Source organism: Aulonocara stuartgranti, assembly GCF_965226115.1.
Source record: "Aulonocara stuartgranti genome assembly, chromosome: 10".
NCBI lineage: Eukaryota > Metazoa > Chordata > Actinopteri > Cichliformes > Cichlidae > Aulonocara > Aulonocara stuartgranti.
In genome coordinates this window covers 27043674-27066916 of record NC_138946.1, presented here as the reverse complement: position 1 = coordinate 27066916, position 23243 = coordinate 27043674, and the positions used below count along the sequence as shown (strand labels likewise).

General features: G+C 40.0%; 1 protein-coding gene across 1 annotated transcript; it reads left to right on the top strand.

Annotated features, from left to right (window-relative positions):
- The first annotated feature begins 5095 nt into the window (after positions 1 to 5095).
- ca4a (carbonic anhydrase IV a) lies at positions 5096 to 11973 on the top strand. Its single transcript, XM_082547979.1, has 8 exons — positions 5096 to 5419; positions 8276 to 8320; positions 8915 to 9079; positions 9168 to 9313; positions 9430 to 9522; positions 9619 to 9685; positions 9786 to 9949; positions 10285 to 11973. The coding sequence occupies exons 1-8, from the start codon at positions 5284 to 5286 to the stop codon at positions 10462 to 10464; spliced, it is 996 nt and encodes a 331-aa protein (XP_082404105.1). The 5' UTR covers positions 5096 to 5283; the 3' UTR covers positions 10465 to 11973.
- Positions 11974 to 23243: the final 11270 nt, after the last annotated feature.

Here is a 23243-nt window from a genome sequence, read left to right as displayed (position 1 = left end):
TCTGGTTTCCTGTATTTTGTTTTTTCTTTTACAGTATGCATCTCATTTTCTTTTGTCTATAAGTATTTAAATCACCTCTATAGTGTTGTGAAAAATTATTTGCCCCCTTCTTGATTTCTTTTCTTTTCTTTTTTGGTTTTTTTTTTTTTTTTTTGGTTTGGGTTTTTTTTTTTTGGTTTTTTTTTTGTTTTTTGTTTTTTTGCAATTTTAATATTAAATAAAGATGACCTGAGTAAATACAAAATGCAGTTTGTTTGCTTTTGTTGTTGTTGTTTTTTTTAATGGGACCTGTCTGACAAAGTGAAGAGCTCAAAAAGCAGCACATCATGGTATGATCTAAAGACTACTGCCACAGAAACAAAGTCACTGACATCTGTCGCTCTGGAAAGAGTTATACTTTTTAAGCCTTTGAGACTCCAGTGAGCCATTATTCACAAGTGGAGAAAACTTGGAACAGTGGTGAACCTACCAAGGAGTAGGCGGCCTACCAAAATTACTCCAAGAACACATCAACGACTCATCCAGGAGGTCACAAAAGAACCTCTAAACATCTAAAGATACTGCAGTCCTCACTTTCCTCAGTTAAGCTCAGAGGTCATGATTTAACAATAAGGAGGAGGCTGGGAACTCCGTGGCCTGTCTCAGATGTCCTCATTGCACGGAATTTGACCTTGAATTCGAGATGGTAGTAGGGCTAGTAGTTATACTATGAAATGAGTCCTATCAAGATCAGTCAAAAAGGCATGTGCTCCCAGGGGGCCTATCACAGAGTGTCTGTTTTGGTGAGCAGAGTGTACTTTTTTGTGATCTGCTTGGGGAGTGTCACTGGAGTTGGTGACACCAGACTGATCAGGAAGGCTTGCTCTGTGATTGGCTGAAAAATGGACACATCCATACATATGCAATAATACTAAGTGCAATAATCCTTTCTGTCATCGTTGTATTTTTACTCAGTTGTATATAGTATTTGTATTTATTCTATTTTTATCTTATTGTATATTTATTTTATTTTATTCTACTGTATATAGTATTTTATTCTATTCTGTACAGTTGTGTACTGTATTTATTCTTATTGTATTCTAATTTTTGCCTCATAACTTTTGCACTGTCCACTTCCTGCTGTGACAAAACAAATTTCCCACGTGTGGGACTAATAAAGGTTATCTTATCTTATCTTATCTTATCTTTTGAAGCTGTGGCGAAAAGGTTACCAAACAATGGTTATGTATCACTGATGTATCTCTGCTGCCACAAGGACACCACACAAAGTTTTGATCCACCACTCTTTTCTTTACATTTTGTTTCTTTATATTAGCAGCCAGACTTTTTTATAATGTTTAAACTGCTGTTGTTGAATAGTTCTTCAGTCTTTCTGAAGGTCTTCCAGAGGTTTTCTCTGGACATGGGCTGTTTTGTCACTTATTTTTAGTCCAGTCCTGATCATCGGTACCTGAACATTTCCAGAGAAATGTTTGTTTGTTTAAGCCAATTAGCACTAACCCAGGAATCATTCACACACTAAAAAGGCCTTAAAGGATGAATCAGTGTTCTGTCAACACAAAATACCCAACTTGGCAAAGAACTTATTTCATATAGCACCGTTGAGTGCTTTGATACTGATGGCCTGTTGCAAAAACACATTCCTGTTAGTTCCCATTTCTTTAGCTGAATCTACAGGAAAAAGCCAGTTTCAGGTTGCAATACATTTTTTTTTTTTTTTGAAAAACTGAATAAGTGAATTAATAAAAGTAGTGGTGGCCTTAAAAAATCTAAAGGAGTATACTACTAATAATGATAACAATAAGAAATATAATGCACACTTTGCAGGGTGTCATTCAGCAAAAGCTTTCGAAGTAAAGAAGATTAATGGATTTGAATGGATCTTCTTTCAGTGCTGAAAGCGCTTTTTTGCATTTGTCCACTAGATGGCGTTTTTTCTCCGCGAAAAACAGAGTTGTGTCTGTTTTCAGCAGCAACTTTGACCCAATTAAGAGAGAGGCTCATTGCACAATTTCACTGTTAAAGATTTACTCACTTTCCCCACTTTCAAGAGTTACTAAAATTCATCTTTATCACATGAAACAGTCATTTCTTTTGTAGAAGCAGGCTTCATTGTTTGCTACTTATTATGTTTTGTGTCTTCACACCACAAAGATGTGTATGAAGCAGGTCCTTCATACACCATACCAAAGCACTGTTTTCAGATGAGCTGCTGGTGTCAACGTTTCTAAGAAACATCAATTCAGGTTCTTTGACGCTTTTTAGCAGGGACTCTTGGCAATGTCCTTCAGTGTACCTGCTCAGCATGATGAATAATGCAGGCTCAGGTTATTCTAGGGTCCAACTTAGTGAATGTAAATTAAGTTGACAGCTCAATCTATTCTGTGAGAAAGCAGAAAAGAAATTTGGGCTTTTTTCCTCACAAAACTTTGAACTAACTGTTGTGAACTGCACCAAGAACAAATGTATTGAAGTTTCCACTTTAACATGTTCAAGCTTTTATTCATACCAATAATCACACAGTTTTGAATAATATAGTCAAACATGTCATGCTGAACCTACTTTACAGAGAAAATGTGGTGGTAGAAAGTACAATAGCCTGCTGTAATTGATGGAACCATGAATTCTGCGCTATATCAGAAAATCCTGAAGGAGAATGTCCGGCCATCAGCTCATGCCCTGAAGCTCAAGTGCCTTTAAGTTATCCAGCAAGAAATGAAACACAGCAGCAAGTCCACATCCAAACAAACAAGCAAAGAGTCCAGACTTAACTCAGATTTTGATGCTTTGGCATTCAACAGGCTGTTAGAGAAGAAAGAAAAAGAAATCAAAAAAGGCACATTAAAGGTCAATTTTAACTGTCTATTTGTCTCAACTAGATCTTCCATAGATTTTGCGGGCGATTCCCTTCTATACATTGTACTTGTTGTGTCATATTTCTCAGTTTCATTACCTTTAGGTGTTATTTGTTATTTGTGTTATTTGCTTTAAAGCTGTTATCCTTAAAATTCTGAATAAATAAATAAATGTCAGTATCTCCCTCCTTTAAATACAGATTTTTAAAACACCTCTTCTGTAAAATTTATGTAGGCACTTTGGTCTGTTTTTCCTATAGTTTCTCCATCATTGAGAATTTAAGCTCTTACCATTATTAGAAATAGTTTTTAGTGTACATTTATTTTCCAAGCAAAATCCCTCCAAAGGAAGAACCCGGCAAGCGTCATGAAATTTCATAGAAAATGCATTTTAAACCCTCATCAGTTATTTTGTTCCCAACTTTTTATCTTTGTTCTGCCTGATGTTGTTTCTTCTTCCCCCTGTAAAAATCCATTCTGCCTTGTTTGTGTTAACAAATTTTAAGAGGATGAATGTTCTCCATACCTCTCTTCTGTTTGCTGTTTAACATTGTTGCAAGTTTTCGTAAAACATTTTTTAATTTCATATGTTTAGAAATACTCTGAGAGGAATCCATTTCAATTTTAGTGACCAGCGCCCATGAATGAAGCACATATTCTTGGTATCTCTGAGAGTAGAAATGACAGCAGCTGGGTTTCTTAGAGACGTTTCACCTTTCATCCAACAAACCTGTTGAGGTTTGATGGCTGCTGGGCACGCCCAAGTTTCGAAGCTTTTGTGAGCTTATTAACTTCTCAGTCTATAAAGTTACAAGTGAGTTACTTACCCTCCCAGCCATGAAGTGAATGGTTAGGGTCACGTGCACCAAGTTGAGTAGATACTAATCTGTACTGGTAAATGTGTCAGGGCTGCATTGTAATGGGCTGATAGTGGTTTCATAAACCACGTCTTTTTTTCCCCTCCGCCTCTTTCAAACATTTACTCTTCTCCATCCCTGTGTTTCCTTCAGAAGAGCATCCCTTCAGCTGTTATGCGCATTGAACTGCATGCAAGACATTGCTCTGCTTTTAAGCCTGGGTAGGGTCCATGAGCTTCTGCCCCAGCAGTGCACAGAGAAATGTATTTACTGAAGATCCTTCCAAACTTTCAACAACTATTGCAGTGTAATGATTAAAATGTGTTTCCATTCTGCTTCTTTTCTGCTTTCTGTTGGTGTGTGGTTTTGCTGGGTTCCCACCATCTTACATGTCCACTGCATGGTCCAAGAAGGTCGCACTTCTCCACTCACGACCTCCTGACTGACCCCAGTGTTGCTCTTCACATGATTTGTGTGTTCAGTGTGTTTTTATTTTGATCCAGCTTTCATCCGTGTACCAGGTAGCAGCTCCTGCAAAGTAGATCAGGGCTCCACACTATTTATAGAGTTTACACAGACTGGCCACTGTTGGAGACAGCAGTGAGCTCACACCTCAGCTGTGCCTCTGTGTATAGGAGCTCCTTTTATTGGCAATGAGTGGAGGTCAGGCAGAGGTTGAACGGGGCACGTGCAGTCTTTGGTCTGGGGTGAGATTAATTCTGTAGGATAAAGTGTCCTGTTGTGTTATTCCTCACACACATTTTCAAAGTAAATTAGCCTGGGAGATATGATATTTTATAACCCATGCATGGGTGTGCATGCACATCATATTTCTTGCATACATTGCTGTGTAGTCCTTAATGAATGCGAAACAATGATCTGAGCAGAAAACAGCCCGCATGTGTGAGAAAAATAGCTTTAAAAGCTGATTTTTGATACTGAAACCCAAACAGGACACATAATTTTAAGCTGTAATTACTGAGGGATCAAAAAGTTTCAGTGGGATCAGCCTAATGCGCTGAAAAATTTGAATATAAATATAATAAATACAGACTTATTATAGCTCAGGTTGGAACCTCAAACTGTGTAAAATACACAGCCCTTTCTAAGTTTTCTGCCACATGCATTCACTCAGGCAAAGGGTTTAAATACTGCACTGTCATGAGTGTAAGTGTCCTACAGCTTCTGTCAGGAGCTGCATTAACCTGATACACAATGTGTGTAACTGCATGGGGATTTGTCTAACCTTATATGTAAAAGGGACAAGGAGAAATGAGAGTTCAGTGTACTTTTAAGAACCTCCCACCATTATTTAATCACCCGAAGGCCACCTTGAGCTACCTCAACAAAAAACAATGTTGATTAACTCTAGCTGATTTCCCCTATTTCCACAGAAACCTCAGTCCAGGAGCGTGATATTAATGTAAACAACAACGTGTTGCAGTGATACTGGCCCTTTCTCATCATACCTTCTTTCGGTGCTTTATCAGAGGCGATGCCCGAAGGGGGAGGGGCCACACTTTCTTCCCTGTCGTGGTTTGGTGATAGATAAGTACAAAACCCCCTCAAGAATGCCATCACATTGGGGAAAAAAAAACCAAGTCGCTGCGTTGCCTTCTGTGTCGAGTCGGAGACGCTCCAAAATGCAGCAGCTCATCCTGCCGGTTCTCCTGGCATCCTTTTGGACAGTCTGCACAGGATCAGGAGGTAAGTCTGCTTCCATTCACAGCTCGAGATCATTTGAAGCAACTGCCTGTCTTTATTTTTAGTTCTTACACTAAAAAAAAATCCTGCCACTCTTCCAGTCCTTAAAAAATTATACATATATATATATATATATATATATATATATATATATATATATATATATATATATAAAGATTGGCGATTTATTTATTTTTCCGTTATTGTATGGCCGTTTTTGTCTTTCAGTCGTTCTAATTACAAATGAACTCTCCTTTTTAATTTGTCATGCCAGACACGATGTTCAGTTAAATAAGTTTATATATACTGGCTAAAAATGTAAATAAATAAATAAATAAATAAATAAATAAATAAATAAATAAAAATAAATAAAAAGCGAACATTTCCGCAGTACCAAATGCCCCTCTACGTGAAGCGCTCCACCTGTCCTGTCCATCACGCCTCGGTAGCAGCGGCAGTGTTGGTGTGTGTGTGTCAGGCTCATCCAATCCGCACCTTGATATTTACACCGCTGAACTGAATGTTGAAGGGCAGGGAAGGATACAGAGATCCTGCATCAGCTGATTCTGAGTCAAAAACAGGCAGAGCCCACATTCCCTCTGGGGCTCTGTGTTTCGGACACCTCTCTCTTGCGCTCTCTCTCTCGTGCACCTGCTCGGAACCAGGCCGAGCCAGTGATAGACGTTTGCGTCCCAGTTGCCGCAGAGAAGCGCGCCACGAGCAGCACCAGTGTCTCCAAATTCACAGCAGTGGATAACGAGGCGCGGATTACCGCTGAGAGCCGGCTCACACGTGTTTAAAACCCAAACATTTTTATGTTTATTTAAAAAAAGAAAAGAAAAAAGGATGAAATGTGTCTTCAGATCCAGTGTTTGGATACTAAAGGGACATCTGCGATTCTTAAAATAAGCAGCAGACAGACGCATGTGAACTGATATGAATGATCGCTTATAAATGCGCCTCTATAATCAGAACCTGTCGGTGAGAAATCTCTTTGTGTCCGTGCATTTATTCCATGTTGCATGGAGCAGCTCTGAAAGCTGCAGGGTCTTATTTGTGATAGCTGTCCACGTCAGTGTCCCATAGACCGGCGCGCTGGAAGCCTGGACCACATTTCTTTTCTGTATCCAATAATAAGAGACAAAAAAAAACCCCTTCTAAATCTTGAGCCGTTTTGGCACGAGTGGGTAAAATCTGAAATGCGTTATAAGTGTATTTGTATCTGTTTGTCTCTATGACACGCTTACATATAGCACAGTGTCATAAAAGCTCGTCTCCGTCTGCCTGTGTTCACATGTCACTGTGAGACGACTAATTAGTTTATCATTTCACTGCCTTTTGTTTTCTATTTGACGGTTTCCTCAGTTTTCCCTCTTGGCACAGCTTTCAGGCTTTTAGAAAATCATTCATATTGTTTACTCTCTCTGTCTCCGCGTCACACGAAGATCAAAGCCGAACGCCGATTGGTGGAGAATTGTGCGGACCGAAATCTGATTGGCCAAAATATGAAGGAGCGAGAGCCGGCCATAAAATTAGATATTCCGTTAATGGAGGAAGTTTCTTGGTTTCGCCAGTAGGCCTATTTGGTCAAGCAAAACGACAAATAGCGATCTGTAAAATTACAACTTGAAAATATTACGTAAAAGTGACATTTAAAAAAGTAATACAAATGTACTTGGAGTGGTTTAAATAACATTACCCTTTAATGGTCCATTCAATCTATATATATAATGGTGATGGGGGGGGGGGGGGGGGGGGGGGAGGGATTTGAAATTCAATTCTGGATTTAACAGAATTCAGTGAAAAGAAACTAGTACGTTCTCTGCATCTCACAGCTACAGGAAGCAGTTGGTTCAGCTTGTCTCTGTGGGACTCATACAGCTGCAGCATCCGCATTCAGGCCAGCAACACTCAGTCAAGGCTTACAATTAATCATAATCTTTTATTATGTTCAGCATCAAAGACACTAAGCTTAATTAGAAATTTCTGCACTATTATATGTCTCCCCCCCCCCCCCCCCACACACACACACACTCACATGCAAATTCTGCTACAAGAGAAAATAATAATTACAATTTTTACAAAAAAATCAAACAAACAAGACTTGGACATGTATGTATGTACTAGAGGCAGTGTAGTGGTTGATTGTACCCCCTCAAATGCTTTCCCCCTGCCTTGTCTATTTCCAGTAGCCATTATCACGATGGAGCAGAAGGAAAAGGCTTGCCAACATAGCAAAGTTGCCAAGCTTTGACTTCCTTCACACACACACTGAGAAGAACCGATACAGTTCAAACATAGATCAGGAGACCCTTCCCATAATTTTCAATGGCATATGTGTTTTTCATATTTTTTCTTTTATATTTTTATAAATGTTTGATATTTTGGGTAGCTGCAGATATTTGTTTTAGAGTAAGCGGTGGAAACATACAAACCGATTGTGAAATTTTAATAAATATTCAGACAAACAAGTCAGAATGGGAGCTTGTTGATACAAGAAATTGGCTCCAAGTTTATTCCAATAGCACAGAAAGATAAAGCACGAACACTGACTGTTTTTTTTTCTTTTGGTAAATAAGAAGACAATTCCAGACTATTAGGGGGTTTTGTGTGGCCATGGATAAAAGCTATCTTAATCCAATAGGAGAACAATCCACTATTTGCTTTTAGAGAAAAATTAACTATTGATAAATCAATGAGGCTTTCTACAATACATGGCAAGAGGAAACATCCTAGTCTGCTCTCGCAACAGAATGTGTCAACTAGGGTTAATGCTTCTGTCACACTGTCACAAGCATCAAACCTGTGCCTTTTAGCATGCAAATGCATTTTATCAGTAAAGCTTTTACTTTTTTTCAGACTGGTGCTATCAGTCCCAGTTTACCTGTGGTCATCAGTGCAATGGTAAGCATTTCTGATGGTAAGAATTTCTGATGGAATCAGTCATCCCTAGATGGGGTAGCTAGTGAGGAATGCAGTGCAGTGCAGTGCTATATATGGCCTACTAAAATATTAAAATGTACACAAGCCAATGAGAATGCTACAGTTGTTGTTATATGTAGTGCTGTTGTAGTTTTATGGATAGATTGACAAGTTAGCTTTCTAATAACCTATTGAAATGCTGCAATTAGTGAAAAGCAGTTTTTAAGACCTGCACGAGGAAACATGCTGTTACAACACACTGCTGAAACTAAAAGAGAAATAGCAAAACACAACCTGATATCATGCTGCTGAAATATTTAGTCTGAAGGCAGCATGTAGATGGAAAACTCTAAAGGACCAAGCATTGAGCCTTGTGGTACTCCATGCATGTGTTTAATTTAATCAATGACTCCTTTTAGTAAACTAGATATTTGGCCACTTTCTACTTTCTTCTTGAACAGGAAGATTATTAAGTATATTAGTGACTAGAAAAAAGTGGAGTTTCAAGTGCTACAAACTCCTCCAGACTGAAAATAATCATTCAAAAATGGTTTTTTGGTGTTTTTTGTGATTTAGTACCAGAGAAGTGGACCCATGTAAACTCAGCATGTGGAGGACAAAAACAGTCGCCCATTAACATTGTCACCAGAAAGACTTTCAAAGATGATCGCCTGACTCCTCTTAAGTTTCAGAATTACCAGGAGATCTTCACAAGCACAATCATAAACAATGGCCACTCCGGTGAGCTTATTTTCCATTAAAATTTAACTCGGCAACGTTTTGAAGCTGTTGTGTACGCTCTTCATGCTTGTTGTGTTGTCTGTTCCAGCTCAGGTCCAGATTCCTACTGTATCTACTATATCACATGGAGACCTGCCTGATGAGTATATGGCTGTGCAGTTCCACCTGCACTGGGGAGCCAATGGAGGGCCTGGCTCCGAACACACTATTGACGGGGAACAGTATCCCATGGAGGTATTTAAACTTGGTCCAACAGCCTGAACTGTTACTGTTCTGAACTACAGAAGTACTCAGAAGTACTCATGGTGACTTATCATTATTGAATGACAGCACAAATATTTTGTCTACAGCTGCACATTGTTCACATGAAGAAAGCTTACTCTGATTTGACAACAGCACTGAGTGATACAGAGGGAGTTGCAGTTCTTGGATTTTTCTATGAGGTCCCCTTTTTAAATTTTTCACCTCAGATGCAAAAACTATTCCAGACCTAAGTATGAAAAGTAAATGTACTAAAATGCGGCTATTTCAATTTTCAGCTGTCTAGTAGCAGTAACCGGAAGTATGAACGCATCATCAGTACTCTGCAAAACATCCAAGCAACAAGTAGGTACTAGTTTATGTTCAAACAATCAGACTCATGGCTGTGTAGCTTTGGCTATCTGTTTCCACTGTGGAGTTTTGCTTTGTTTTGTTTTGTTTTCAGATAGCAATACGTCTCTGTCTTCAATCTCCCTGGCACAGCTGATCCCGTCTGAGAAAAATCTAACGGCTTACTACCGTTATAAAGGCTCTCTGACCACCCCGGGGTGTACAGAGTCTGTGATTTGGACTCTGTTTGAGAACCCCATTCCTTTGAGCATAGAACAGGTCAAGAATGCACCTCAATTTAAATATATATTTCAGCCTTAAGCCTTAATTTTTAATGTTACATGGTTAAACTTTAGTGTTTTCATATAGTAGTTTTCAATATAACTTCTGAATCTGCAAACTTGCTGGTAATGATAAGTGTGAGCTACACAGGTACACACACAGGTACACATCTCTCAGAACTGCAGGAGTAAACATAAAAAGGCTCTGCTAGAGTACAAATACTTTCCAACCTTTTTTTTGCATGTTCAGAAACATTACTGTAATTGCACTCCTTTATGATCTTTTTCCACAACCTGGAGCCTAACACTCATGTTAATATTCTGCTCCCCCAGCTCCAAGCTTTCTCTAAACTCCAGTTTAAGGATGGCAAGCAGATGACTGGGAATTTCAGACCTGTTCAGCCCCTCAATGGCCGGAAGGTGTACCGCTCAGGAAGTGCAGTGATCCTCGCCAACTCTGCCATCCTCCTCGCCACCATTGCCATAGCCTTGGGACTGTCCGAACCCAATTAGAGGTATCCCATGCTGCACTGCAACATCCATAAACACAAAAAGTTCCACACCAATCAATCAGTCAAACCCGAATTTGTAACCTCTTCATCACATGTTTGCAAAGATGACGGATCATATCGTAGTGCAGGCATGACTCACCTGGTGTTCCCCCCCTTATGACACAAATGACAAAGGCGTTTTAGTAATGCCTTACGAAAGGTGCTGTAAGGGTTTATTAAAGCACTCATGCATGTGTAGTGAAGCAGTAGGTGTTATTTCAGCATTATGAATGTGTCATAAGAACTGGTTTCAGAGCACACGTTTAGGCATTCACTAAGATTCCAAATCATCCTCCTAAACATACACTTTATAATTCATTACACTTTGTCAAGTGTCAGGCAAATTTTGTTTTTCCTAATGTCAGAGTGAGTCCCAGAGAGTTTACACTCTGAGTGCCATTGTCAGCCTGTAAACTGGCACGTGGTGTGCTATTCTTAGTGGAGCATAAAGTTATAAATAGCAGAACTGAGTCATTAAACTAAGCTGCATTTCCAAGGCGATGGTCAAAGGAGTCAGCAGCTTGGTCATTCTTTCATGGTCCAGGCGCACACCGCAGGGCTGTCAGGTGACTCACTCGCAGCCACTCAGCTAGCAGGTGGTATGGTAAAGGGTGGGAGGGTTTAAGGTCAAGCCTTTTTCCCGCCAGAATCCAGCGTTGAAAACATTTACGAGGGACAACTACAGCCTGACCTTAGAGCAGCTGCAAACCTTCTCCTCCCACCCCATGGCAACTTACACCAGAGGGAAAGATGAAGGTGCAGCGATACTAATTGCAGGTCACAAAATGGCTGAGAGTGTCTGTAGCTCAAGGACACAGTTATACTTTGGAGAACAGACCAGCATATCTTGTCAAACCAGCATTATTAATTTTTTGCATTTCAAACACGATTAGCATGAATCTGCATGTTTATTACGAGATACATGCACAAAACAGAGCTTGCCAAATTTACATGCAAACACCTCAGTCAATCTGTTTGTTTTTGTTTGTTGGTTTTTTTTTTCCAGTTTTTGACACATAAAGTTCAGTAAGCTACGTAATCATGACAACATAGAACTGTGTTCATGGCTTGTAGTACGGGCTCTGGAAGGCACTGAATGTTATCGACTGTGAATTACACCCCACTGATTTGTTTGGGAGGGCTTATTATGTATTCTGTGCAATTTTCCAGGAAGATTTATTGTGATGACCTAGGAAAAGGAATCTGTATATTTTCCATTGTTTCACAAGGCTTCACGTTATATTTCTATGCTGTACACTGATGTATTTATATATGTAATGAATGTGTATAATGATATGAGACTGCAATTGATATTTATGTATTCCAAGAATAGTGCTGAATGCAAAGCATCAACCTGTTCATGACTTATAGAGTTTACTTGTGATGTTCAAGTGTATGAGACTGTCAGGTTGTAGTTCTTCAAATGATATGGAGAATGTGTTCCAGCTGAACAATAAAATACCTAAATGCCTTTTTAATGACTGTGTCTTCTGCTTGCATGGGCACAATTCAAGCTATTTGACCCACTGATCAAAATTAGTGTCTGTTCTGGGTCTGGCTGCGCTGTGAAAGCTGATATGAGAATACACTTTTTTGGCTTTGTTGTTTGTCTGCTGGCTCAGACACACAGACGGGCTTCTCGGTTTGCTGACTGATAACCCTTCGGTCTGTCCAGAGAGTCTCAGACTCTCTGGAAGAGAAGAGTTTCTCATCTCTTAATCCTTTTCTAATTGACTCGTTCTTGTTCTTCAAGAAGTTCGAATAAGAGGTTGTTTTATCTTACACAGCTCACTATCAAAGGTATAGCAGAGGTACACAAACACATTAAAATCTACTAAAAATTTTTTTTAAATTGATCTCTGAGACAGTTTGCAGACACTAGTTGCAAGTTATTTAACACCCCACCCACCTCCTCCAATCCCTTGTCATTAAAGAATCAAAAGACTTCTTGTTAAAGACCTTGGAAGACCTCTCACTGAGGCATGCACAGAGGCTGTGCGAGAGTATACACAAAAGCTTGAATGAAAGAGGTGCCTTCATTCTCCTCCACAGGCATCCAATAGGTTTTTCAGTTGAGGAGGAGGAGGAGGAGTTGGAGAGCTTGTGGATCAAGGGAACAAGGGGTGGATGCTTAATATCTGGGACCTTGCTGTTTTCTAGTCAACAGGACAGCACCGATATAACCACACCATCTCCTTAATCTCACCTCAAATCCCCCAAGTCTCTGGGGTTTCAGTGACAAAGGGCACTGTTTTCTCAGGAAGAAACCAGAGGCATCCTCATTTTGAATCTTACCAGATAGCCAGCTGCAATTAAAGGTCACTGGGCTGGTCTTTGTGCATGAGGTCAGGAAAACAACACACTGCTTGACCTATACTGCCACTCCTCTTCCTTCCTCCTGGATCTCACTGTTGAAAATCAATCCCACAAATCAGTACTTCACATACTTCTATGTGAAGTAACACCCAATTAACTTTATTCTAATTCCGCCTGATAAATTTGTTATTGTGTTGTCAATGATATAGCTCAGAGGTGATATCTAATAGGCTATCACTAAGCAATCACTTGGTGTTGGCTTTCTCTGTGGTAGAGTATCGCTTCCTGTTCCTGTTACAGTGCACAGTGGTGTTTATGTGTAGCTTATCTCAGTAGCCAATTTGATTTAAAAACTTATAAAAATCGTCTTATTTCACACTGTAATTTTAACGTACTTTATCCAAAGCACACTCTCTCTTGATTTACCCTTTAATTATATTCACAATATTCACTTACTGTGTCTTTAGGGATTCACTAGCTTAGCTTAGCTTGTAGCCAATTCGCTAGCAGCATGGCCTCTTCACCTGTCCTTCCTGCACTTTCCTGCTCATTGTGTCAGATGTTTACTCCTCGGCCTCCAATTTGTTTCTGTAACACACATTAAGGTAAATTATGGAGTACCACAGGGTTCCGTGTTAGGACCAGTTGTGTTTACATAATACATACTTCCCAAAGTCAGTATCATTAGAAGGCATAACATACATTTTCACTACTATGCAGATGACACCCAAATTAATCTATCCATGAAGCCATATAACACACCCTTAATATTACTGGGATAGAAATTTGGAATAAGCAATGAAAGAGAAGCAAACATTCAATTCTTTTTAAATTAAAATAAGAGTAGAAGGGCCGAATGAAGTTTTGTACCCAGAGTATGCAAAATGGCTTTCATTCTTGTGAAAGGACAAAAACACAGCAAGGGAAGATTAACAGCTAATTTCTTTTAGGAGCCTCCTTTTCACTGTGCAGATATTGATACCACCATTAGCATAAAATCTCCATCAATGGGGACAATATGCTGCCATTTAAATGCAGGGGTTAACACCAGTTTACATGCATTCCTGTCACTGGTGATAAGACTGAATGTGAAGAATTTAAAAGCCTTTTGATCTCAGTGTAATGCAATCATTCTCTGTTTCAGTGAGGCTTGCTCTTCAGTGGGTCAGAGGTCGTTGTGGTCTAACTTTACACAATACAAGGAGTTTGAATGTCTTAATCGTATGCCTTGTGTGCACATGTGGCTGAGCTCTGAGGTGCTTGAATGTGCCATCTTGTTAGGAGGCAGTGAAATCAGCTGCTACAGTCAGTCTGAGTCGGTAAAGCAGACAGACCTGAGGCTGCTCGTCAGTAGACTTGCGCTAAAGCAGTAAGTGAACCACTGTAATCCTTTTTAGAAGCAGCAGCTTTAGGCAAGTGATCTGGGCTAGTTTGGCCAACAATGCACAACACTTCATTGAGCGATAAGAGAGGGGAGCACACTAGTATTAGAACCTCGATCCAAAAAATATTCCTCTTCGTTGGACCTCATTTGAATTTGAATAGTGTTAAGATGTCTGCATGTAAACTGAAAGAGTTACTATGACTAAAATTCAGCTGAGTTGGGCTGTGAGTAATATATTGTTGCAGTTGCATGATTGTCATCAGTGTTTTCCAGGAACAGCCCAAAAATCTCAGCATCCCACAAATGGCATCAGTTTTAAAGGTCAGATGACTGCAAGAACTGATGGTCATCACTTGATGCATTCCCCTCTAAACGTAGTTATTATTTGCCTAAGTGGTTTTGCTGATTGATTTGGCTCATTATTATGCATGCAGGAATGTAAGTATAAGCCTTGAAAAAACAATGTGAATGTACCCTTTAATATAATATGAACTTGAATGTGCTTTCAACAAAACTGCCTGAAGGAAAACATTTAAAGGTGCAGTATTAATATGAATCTTGTTTCTTTGAAAAAGCTTCCATCACATATTTGCTACAGATTAAGTAACAATAAGTGACAATAGTGGGATGGCAGTACAGATTCCCCTGCAGTTTCTAGTTCCAGGATATCTGTGTATACTGATTAAATATTATTACACAATATGAACCAGATGTAATTCATTCTTGGTGCCTAAAAGTCTCAGAGTGTACAGGATTGAAAGAAAGAATTTTACCCTGCTTTTCCTTCTTTTTGTATTGCAAACCATTTACTAAGAAGGTAACATGCTGTCCACAGGCCTATGACATAAGGGTAGACTTTGCCTGGAAGAAAAAGTTATGTTAAGTTTAGTCAAACAAACCATTATCAGTGTAAATTTACTCACAAAACCAACACTAGACTGTCCACGTGAGAAACGGAAGGGACAGAAATCAAATTATATGCACTAGGTTATCGTCAGAAAGACACTTTTGTTGGCACTTTTGTCGTAAAAAGGCACTTCATGGTGACCTGAAAGTAGACTTTGACTAAGTTGATGTCAATCAACAGGAAGATATCTCAGGCAGGGAGAATACACCCCACTATCAGAAACAAAGGTACCTTGAGTACCAGCATTCACAAAGAGCCGGAGGCAAACATGGAGAAGTTGTTCTGTTTCTGCCAACAATGCTATTTGACTGCATTGTTCTCAGAGCACAGACCAGTCACAGGGTGAGGGGGCTTTTGGAAGTACATGAGAAGATTCAAGATGACCCCGCATTCCTTGAACAACTTGATTTTTAAAAGGATGGGAAAAAATTGAATAATGTATATATTTTGACCATATAGTATCATAATATTTTGACCATGTAGTATCATATAGTATATGTATTGTTTTAAGGTTTTCTCTCTCTCTGTGGCTTGGAGAGTAATTTGAGGGAAATAATGTGCAAAAATGTGCCAAAGGACACAGAATTCCTTCCAAAGGTGGGACTGCAGGACACAGTGCACACTCACACATCCTGAACAAAGACTACTCTTATTAATATTCACCAATTCCATATCCTCAGTTGAGGATGTGATAACACCCATGGTCTGTTATGTATTGTACCTATATTTGAGTAAACGCAATCCATCCTCCTATCTTCTGGTGGTGTAGTGGTGCCACATTTATTTATTTATTTATTTATTGTCTGGCTGGTGGCACTCCCTGTTCATGTGAGTATTAGATGTGAGTAAATTACATGAGTCATTCTGACCAGTCACAATGAAAGTTAAAAGGGTGATGCCTGCTGCTATATCAGAATTAGCCAGAAACGCCCTTGGCTTTTTGTTGTGAAGAGCTCTGTTTAGTTGTCACTATAATGTAACGTGAATATGCATGACTTTAGGTGTTACATAATAACCAATGGTATGCATGTGTATATGTGATGATGTCACACAGGGAGACAGAGCCAGCTGATAATATATGTGTTGCTGCTTTTTTATTGTTGCCTTGCTGTATAATGAAAATTGATGCATGCTAAAGAGTGTGATTTCTCTGATTTATTCCTACCTTTCCACTACACGGCACACGTGAAATGTAACACTGAGGTCAAGGAGAGAAGTGAATTAGTTATTAATTGGACAGCACTTGCTCATGAAGTTAGAGTTAGCTCTATTAGAGTTACAGTGGGGCAAAAAAGTATTTAGTCAGCCACCGATTGTGCAAGTTCTCCCACTTAAAATGATGGTCACCTCAAACAAGGAAAATCTCTGGCTCTCACAGACCTGTAACGTCTTCTGTAAGAAGCTTTTCTGTCCCCCACTCGTTACCTGTATGAATGGCACCTGTTTGAACTCATCATCTGTATAAAAGACACCTGTCCACAGCCTCAAACAGTCAGACTCCAAACTCTGCCATGGCCAAGACCAAAGAGCTTTCGGAGGACACCAGGAAAAGTATTGTAGACCTGCACCAGACTGGGAAGAGTGAATCTACAATAGGCAAGCAGCTTGGTGTGAAAAAATCAACTGTGGGAGCAATCATCAGAAAATGGAAGACATACAAGACCACTGATAATCTCCCACAATCTGGGGCTCCACGCAAGATCTCATCCCGTGGGGTCAAAATGATCATGAGAACGGTGAGCAAAGATCCCAGAACCACACGGGGGGACCTGGTGAATGACCTGCAGAGAGCTGGGACCAAAGTAACAAAGGTCACCATCAGTAACACACTACAACGGCAGGGAATCAAATCCCGCAGTGCCAGACGTGTTCCGCTGCTGAAGCCAGTGCATGTCCAGGCCCGTCTGAAGTTTGCCAGAGAGCACATGGATGATACAGCAGAGGATTGGGAGAATGTCATGTGGTCAGATGAAACCAAAGTAGAACTTTTTGGTATAAACTCAACTCGTCGTGTTTGGAGGAAGAAGAATACTGAGTTGCATCCCAAGAACACCATACCTACTATGAAGCATGGGGGTGGAAACATCATGCTATGGGGCTGTTTTTCTGCCAAGGGGACAGGACGACTGATCCGTGTTAAGGACAGAATGAATGGGGCCATGTATCGTGAGATTTTGAGCCAAAACCTCCTTCCATCAGTGAGAACTTTGAAGATGAAACGAGGCTGGGTCTTCCAACATGACAATGATCCAAAACACACCGCCCGGGCAACAAAGGAGTGGCTCCGTAAGAAGCATTTGAAAGTACTGGAGTGGCCTAGCCAGTCTCCAGACCTCAACCCCATAGAAAATCTGTGGCGGGAGTTGAAAGTCCGTGTTGCTCGGCGACAGCCCCAAAACATCACTGCTCTCGAGAAGATCTGCATGGAGGAATGGGCCAAAATACCAGCTACTGTGTGTGCAAACCTGGTAAAGACCTATAGTAAACGTTTGACCTCTGTTATTGCCAACAAAGGTTATGTTACAAAGTATTGACTTGTATTTTTGTTATTGACCAAATACTTATTTTCCACCCTGATTTACGAATAAATTCTTTACAAATCCTACCATGTGGATTCATGGATTTTTTTTTCACATTCTGTCTCTCACAGTTGAAGTGTACCTCTGGTGCAAATTACTGACCTCTGTCATCATTTTAGGTGGGGGAACTTGCACAATCGGTGGCTGACTAAATACTTTTTTGCCCCACTGTATGTGACAAAGAAAGTTTTTCGCAGTACACTGCACTTCTGTGAAATACTAATTTCACCATGATTCAAGAACTTGTAGAACTGCCTTTAGCAGCAATAACTTGAAGTAATCATTTTCTGTAGGACTTGTTTTTGGCTCACTCGTTCTTTACAGCGTTGCTTTAGTTCATTGAGGTTTGCGGGCATGTGTTTATGCACAGCTCTCTTAAAGTCCCACCACAGCATTTCATTTGGGTTGAGGTCTTGGGACATTGACTTCTTCTTTTTTTCAGTCTTTCTGATTTAAATTTTTCTTTAGATTTTTTTTGCTGTTCTTTAGATCATTGTTCTGTTTCATGAGCCAATTCGGGCCAAGCATTAGCTGCCGGACAGATGTCCTGACATCTGAATCCTGAATACTTTGGTATACAGCGTTCCTGATCAACTCAATGACTGCAAGATACCCAAGTGCTGTGTGTGTAAAACAAAGATAAATCATCCTCCTTCTACCACCATCATGGTTTAGTGTAGGTGTTTGTGCTGACACACTGTGTTTGGTTTGCTCCAAACCTGGCACTGTGCATTATAGCCTAACAATCTCAACTTTGGACTCATCTGTCCACAGGGCATGAATCCAGAAGTCTTGTGGTTTGTTTATATACAACTTTGCAAAGCTAAGCTGTGTACTGTCCTTAATTTTAACATTTAGCATGCTAACAGAGGCCTTTAGTGTCTGCTTTTCTTGGAGCATTACACAATCTGACTTTCGCATTAATTTGCTGGGATGTCCATTTATTGGAAGATTGTGGCATATTGTTAACTCCCCTAAATGCTTCAGACCATCAAACTGTCAAAGCTTCTGCTTTTATAGAAGTGCTCACACTTACTGATAAGCAGTTAAAGAAGTTCCTCAGATTTTGACAGATAGGCCTAATTCAGATTGACTGGCACAGGAAGACCATGTAAGAGTCGTTTTTTTAAAGGATGTCAGTATCATTGAAATTGCAAGTGACATGTTGCCTCACTTCCCTTTTGTTTTTGTCACTGCATTGTGACATCACATTGCTAAAGTGTGTCTCATGTAGCAATGTGGTGTGCTACACTATGTTACAACTAGAAAAAAAAACACAGTTTTTTAATTTGCTGTGCCAGGTATTGTAATGCCACCTGGAACAGCCGACATTGTATATCCAGATCATTTCCAAATCATTTCGTAAATACATTTATTATTTGTGTCCTCATGTGCTTGGCACAAAATGGGACATACTGTGAATGTAGGGAATAGCCTGCAAAACTGTGCTACTGGCTCTAAAAGGCTACTCCTTTAGAGCCACCAGTGGTGATGGTCCTCAGTTGAAAGGTCAGGAGATCAAGTTGTTATGTTTCATCTTCTAAGGACCACGGATGTGTGCAGCAGTTGTACAGATTAAAAACATCAGCCCATGGATATCTGAAGCAATTAACAGCTTTAATTAATAAGTGGTTACAGGTCAAATGAAGCAATTCTGTCCAAGTGCTTCATTTGACCTGTCCAGAAGCTGATGAAATAGCTTTCATATATTGTTACAACCACTTCACCCGCTTTCGTTAGCTGTAGTGTTTGCCAAAACAGCACATTAGGCAGACTGTGCAAACCCTCACCTCCAACAACTTTAAAACAGAGGAAAGATCAAAGATTTCCCTCTCTTTTCTTTCCTGTTCAGTTACTTCAGAAGATCATCATTAGTGCTGCTGTAAACTATTAAAATAAGAGACTGTTTCCTCATCAGGCATTAAATTCATAGCTGAATGAGGTTTGGGGGTGTCTGCAGCCCTTCAATTTTACGCTGAATTAGACAAGCGCTCTGGTTTCAAAGAGAATGCATCGGCAGGATTTAGAAAGCAGCATTAGTGAGAGGTTTCTGTGGCCAAGTCCACACACACATACGTACAAGGGCACACCATGGCTGTGCATACGAGAAGCCAGCCAGGATGGCCTTCGTGGGGTTTCAGACACAGTCAAGTGAATCATTGAAGGAATAAATATTAAAAGACTTTTTGAATATTTAAACAGTTTGCATAATATTGTTGTGTTGTAACATATCAAATGACTTGACATTGTATGTTAATCACACACACTTTTTCCTCCTGCCAGTCCAATAGCCTCTTGGCAGCTGATTCCTCAGCTGTGCAGTTTGGGACACTGCGAGCTTCTCAGATGTCTGCTTTAGTCCATTCAGCCTTTTCCCCGCTGGCCTGAAGGGGACTGGGGATTCTCTTTCCCTCGCTTCTGCTGACTTTGTGCTGATTTGGAAGGAGAAGTGAAGAACTTTTCAGGGGTGTCTGAGTGCAAATCCTGCAGGGGGACTGCCCCTCTGACACACCCCACATACACCCCAAGCCGCATTTGTTTATTTGTTTGCCTGTGTGATCAGCTGCAAAGTGGGTGTCCTCATTCTGCCCCAAATGATGTTGTGCAGATGACAACTTTCGTCAGCATCAGATAGCTGCGTGGCTGTTGATCGGGGGATTTCACCACTCACATAAACCCAATAAGACACCAAAGCCTCCAGCATCAGTTTCTGTTAAAACAAAACAACAACAACAACAACAAAAACACTGTATGATACATCTGTGCTGGTGGAAGAAAAACTGCTCTTTCTGGGAGACTTAAAAGCAATGATTTTACAGGAGACCTGCTCTCAAAAGAGAGAGCAGCTTTTCTTGGCTTGACAAGTGTTCCCTCCTGATGTACCAGGATCAATCTGCAGTTTCTATCTTTATTCTCAAACAGATTACACAGACAAAAAAAAAAAAGGAAAACAGGATACAGATGGGTTATTTTTATATTTTCCATGATTTATTCAGATGACAGACATTTCTATAAAAAAAAAACCCCCAGCAACAACAAAAAATAGATACTCTGTGCTATATTCCCTCGTAAGTGAAGCTTCTTGTTGCAATTCCTACAATTTACAATCACAGATGAGAACAGTGCACATACAAGACGTGTGTAATAAGGAATAACAGTACTGAAAAACAAGTGCAAGTATATTTGAATGTTACATGTATGGCGCAGTTATTAAAAACTGTCTATGCTCATGTTAAGACCGTTTCGTGACCATCTGAAGTCAGAAATGATGTTTACACATACAAAGTTTTCCTGAATCTGTCATATCCAGCCTTTTCCCACAGTCGTGCCGACAACCACTGCAGCGTGTTTGGGTTTTTCTGGTCTTGAGTTTTTGCCCAGATGAGCGGCTCTCAAAACACCGGCCCCCTGGATTATTAATATTTATCATTCACACATCCTGCACTGAATTATTGTCAAGAATGGGATGAGATTTTGTCACTAGCTGGAAAAATGAGATCTTGTTTATTTATAAAAACGGGTGCGCCTCTGTGGGGGACATTATTTGTGTCTCACACGCCCTCGCCATGACCCTCAATCCCAAAGATGATGTCATGGATCCTATAGTAAGCAAACGGGAATCGTTGTCACTTTGGTGGGGCTGGGAGTTGTGCAACTGATGAAATGGAGAAATAACTTTGCTAACAGCGATGCAAAGCAGGTCACGTAGACAGACCTGAGGCATCTTAAGCATCTCATTAAAATGTTATTTTCACTAAAGATGAAAGTCTTAATTAGGTGAGCTGTGAGACAACGAACATTTATACTTACCCGCTTTCCTCCTCTAGCCTGGATCTATTCCCACTGCAGCAAGTGTGTCAACCTGCCCTGCAGTTTCTGGTACCCCGTTTAATTTTATCAGGAGCCACATTGGAGCAAGGTTGAAGAATTCAATCACATGATCATTCGGTGTTCAGGAATAGTCTGCGACAAACAGTAACCGAGAGCATCTGGGTGTACTTTCAGACACAATTTAGTGAACCATTGAAAAAAGCAGTTTTCTATAATAATTTACAGCATTTCACATTTCTTTAATGTTACACCCAGGTACTGTAAATGGTAAATGGCCTGTATTTATATAGCGCTTTACTAGTCCCTAAGGACCCCAAAGCGCTTTACATATCCAGTCATCCACCCATTCACACACACATTCACACAGTCATGTAGCAATAATTTATGCAAGCCAGCTTTAGTCATGGTTAATGTCAGTGAGGCTACCGTGGAAATATTTCTCAACAGCTCTTTTGTGCAGATCTTGAATTCCTTTGAAATTGTTGCACATTCAGTTCAGATAAACTGAGGATAGAAATGATTTTGAAAACCTGACATTTCCGACAGTCATAGGTTGACACTTCATGACCTCATCAAAATCATTTGCTATTATTAAAATTCTTAATTAATTAATTGATTTAATTAATTATAAAAATTCTAAATTATCAAATAATTTCATGTCATGATGTTCTCATAACTTTTTGTCGAGTGCTTTGTAAGCTAACTTGTATGCTAAAATTGACTTGCTCCTGCATGTTAGTTTAGATCAAAGCCCAGCTAAGGAGAGGTCTCAGATTGGTTGCTGTACATTCAGGTCCATTCTGCAGCATTTGTGAGAAACTGACATCTGACAGGCAGTCTTATACAATTTGTGTCACTGTATGTCTGTTTTTGTGTTTTTTGGACTGATTTTTTTTTCTGATGAGATTCAGGGTCAACCAATAATCAACTAAACGTATAGTCTAAAATGTCTCTGATGTTACAGACATTGTTTATTGTGGGTGGGTTCCTGCATAGGTTTGAACTTTTTTCCCTCTTCCCACCAGTTTCACTACATATTTAGTCATAAGTCATAAGTGTTATGTGTGGCTGTGTGCAGACAGGAATAGGACCCAAGGTGCAGACTCCGGAGACAGTCGTGAACTCAAAACAGCTTTAATGTAAAACTCAAAATATAACATAACTGGGGAAAAAAATCAAAATAAACTTAAACCAGAGGACTGCCAGAACACACAGCTAGGTAAACAGTAGATCGCAACACAGACACAGAGAAACACAGGGCTTAAATACACAGAGGGAGCAATCAGGGAATGGGTAACAGGAGGGAAACACAGATGGGGCAAATCAGGCCTAACGAGACAAGGGGAAGCGAAACCAGATACATTAACATCAGACATGGACTTTCAAAGTAAAACAGGAAACACATAACACAGACTGAACCAAAGAGACACACTCACATGCAGGCACTACAACAGAGGGAACAGAGACGTGGGACCAGGGCAGACACAGACACTGACTGGACACGGGGATATAGCGGACAGGGGAGACAGCAACTAAGGATTACACAGAGACAACCCATAAGACATAACTCTAACAAAGAAACCAAAGCATAGAAATGATAAATAATATATAAACTCCAAACCCTGGGTCAACGACCCAGGTATCCTAACAATAAGTACAGATATAGAATATGAAACCCAAGACTGGGTTTGTGCTCAGGTTTAAAGTGGCTGTTTTACAGTATT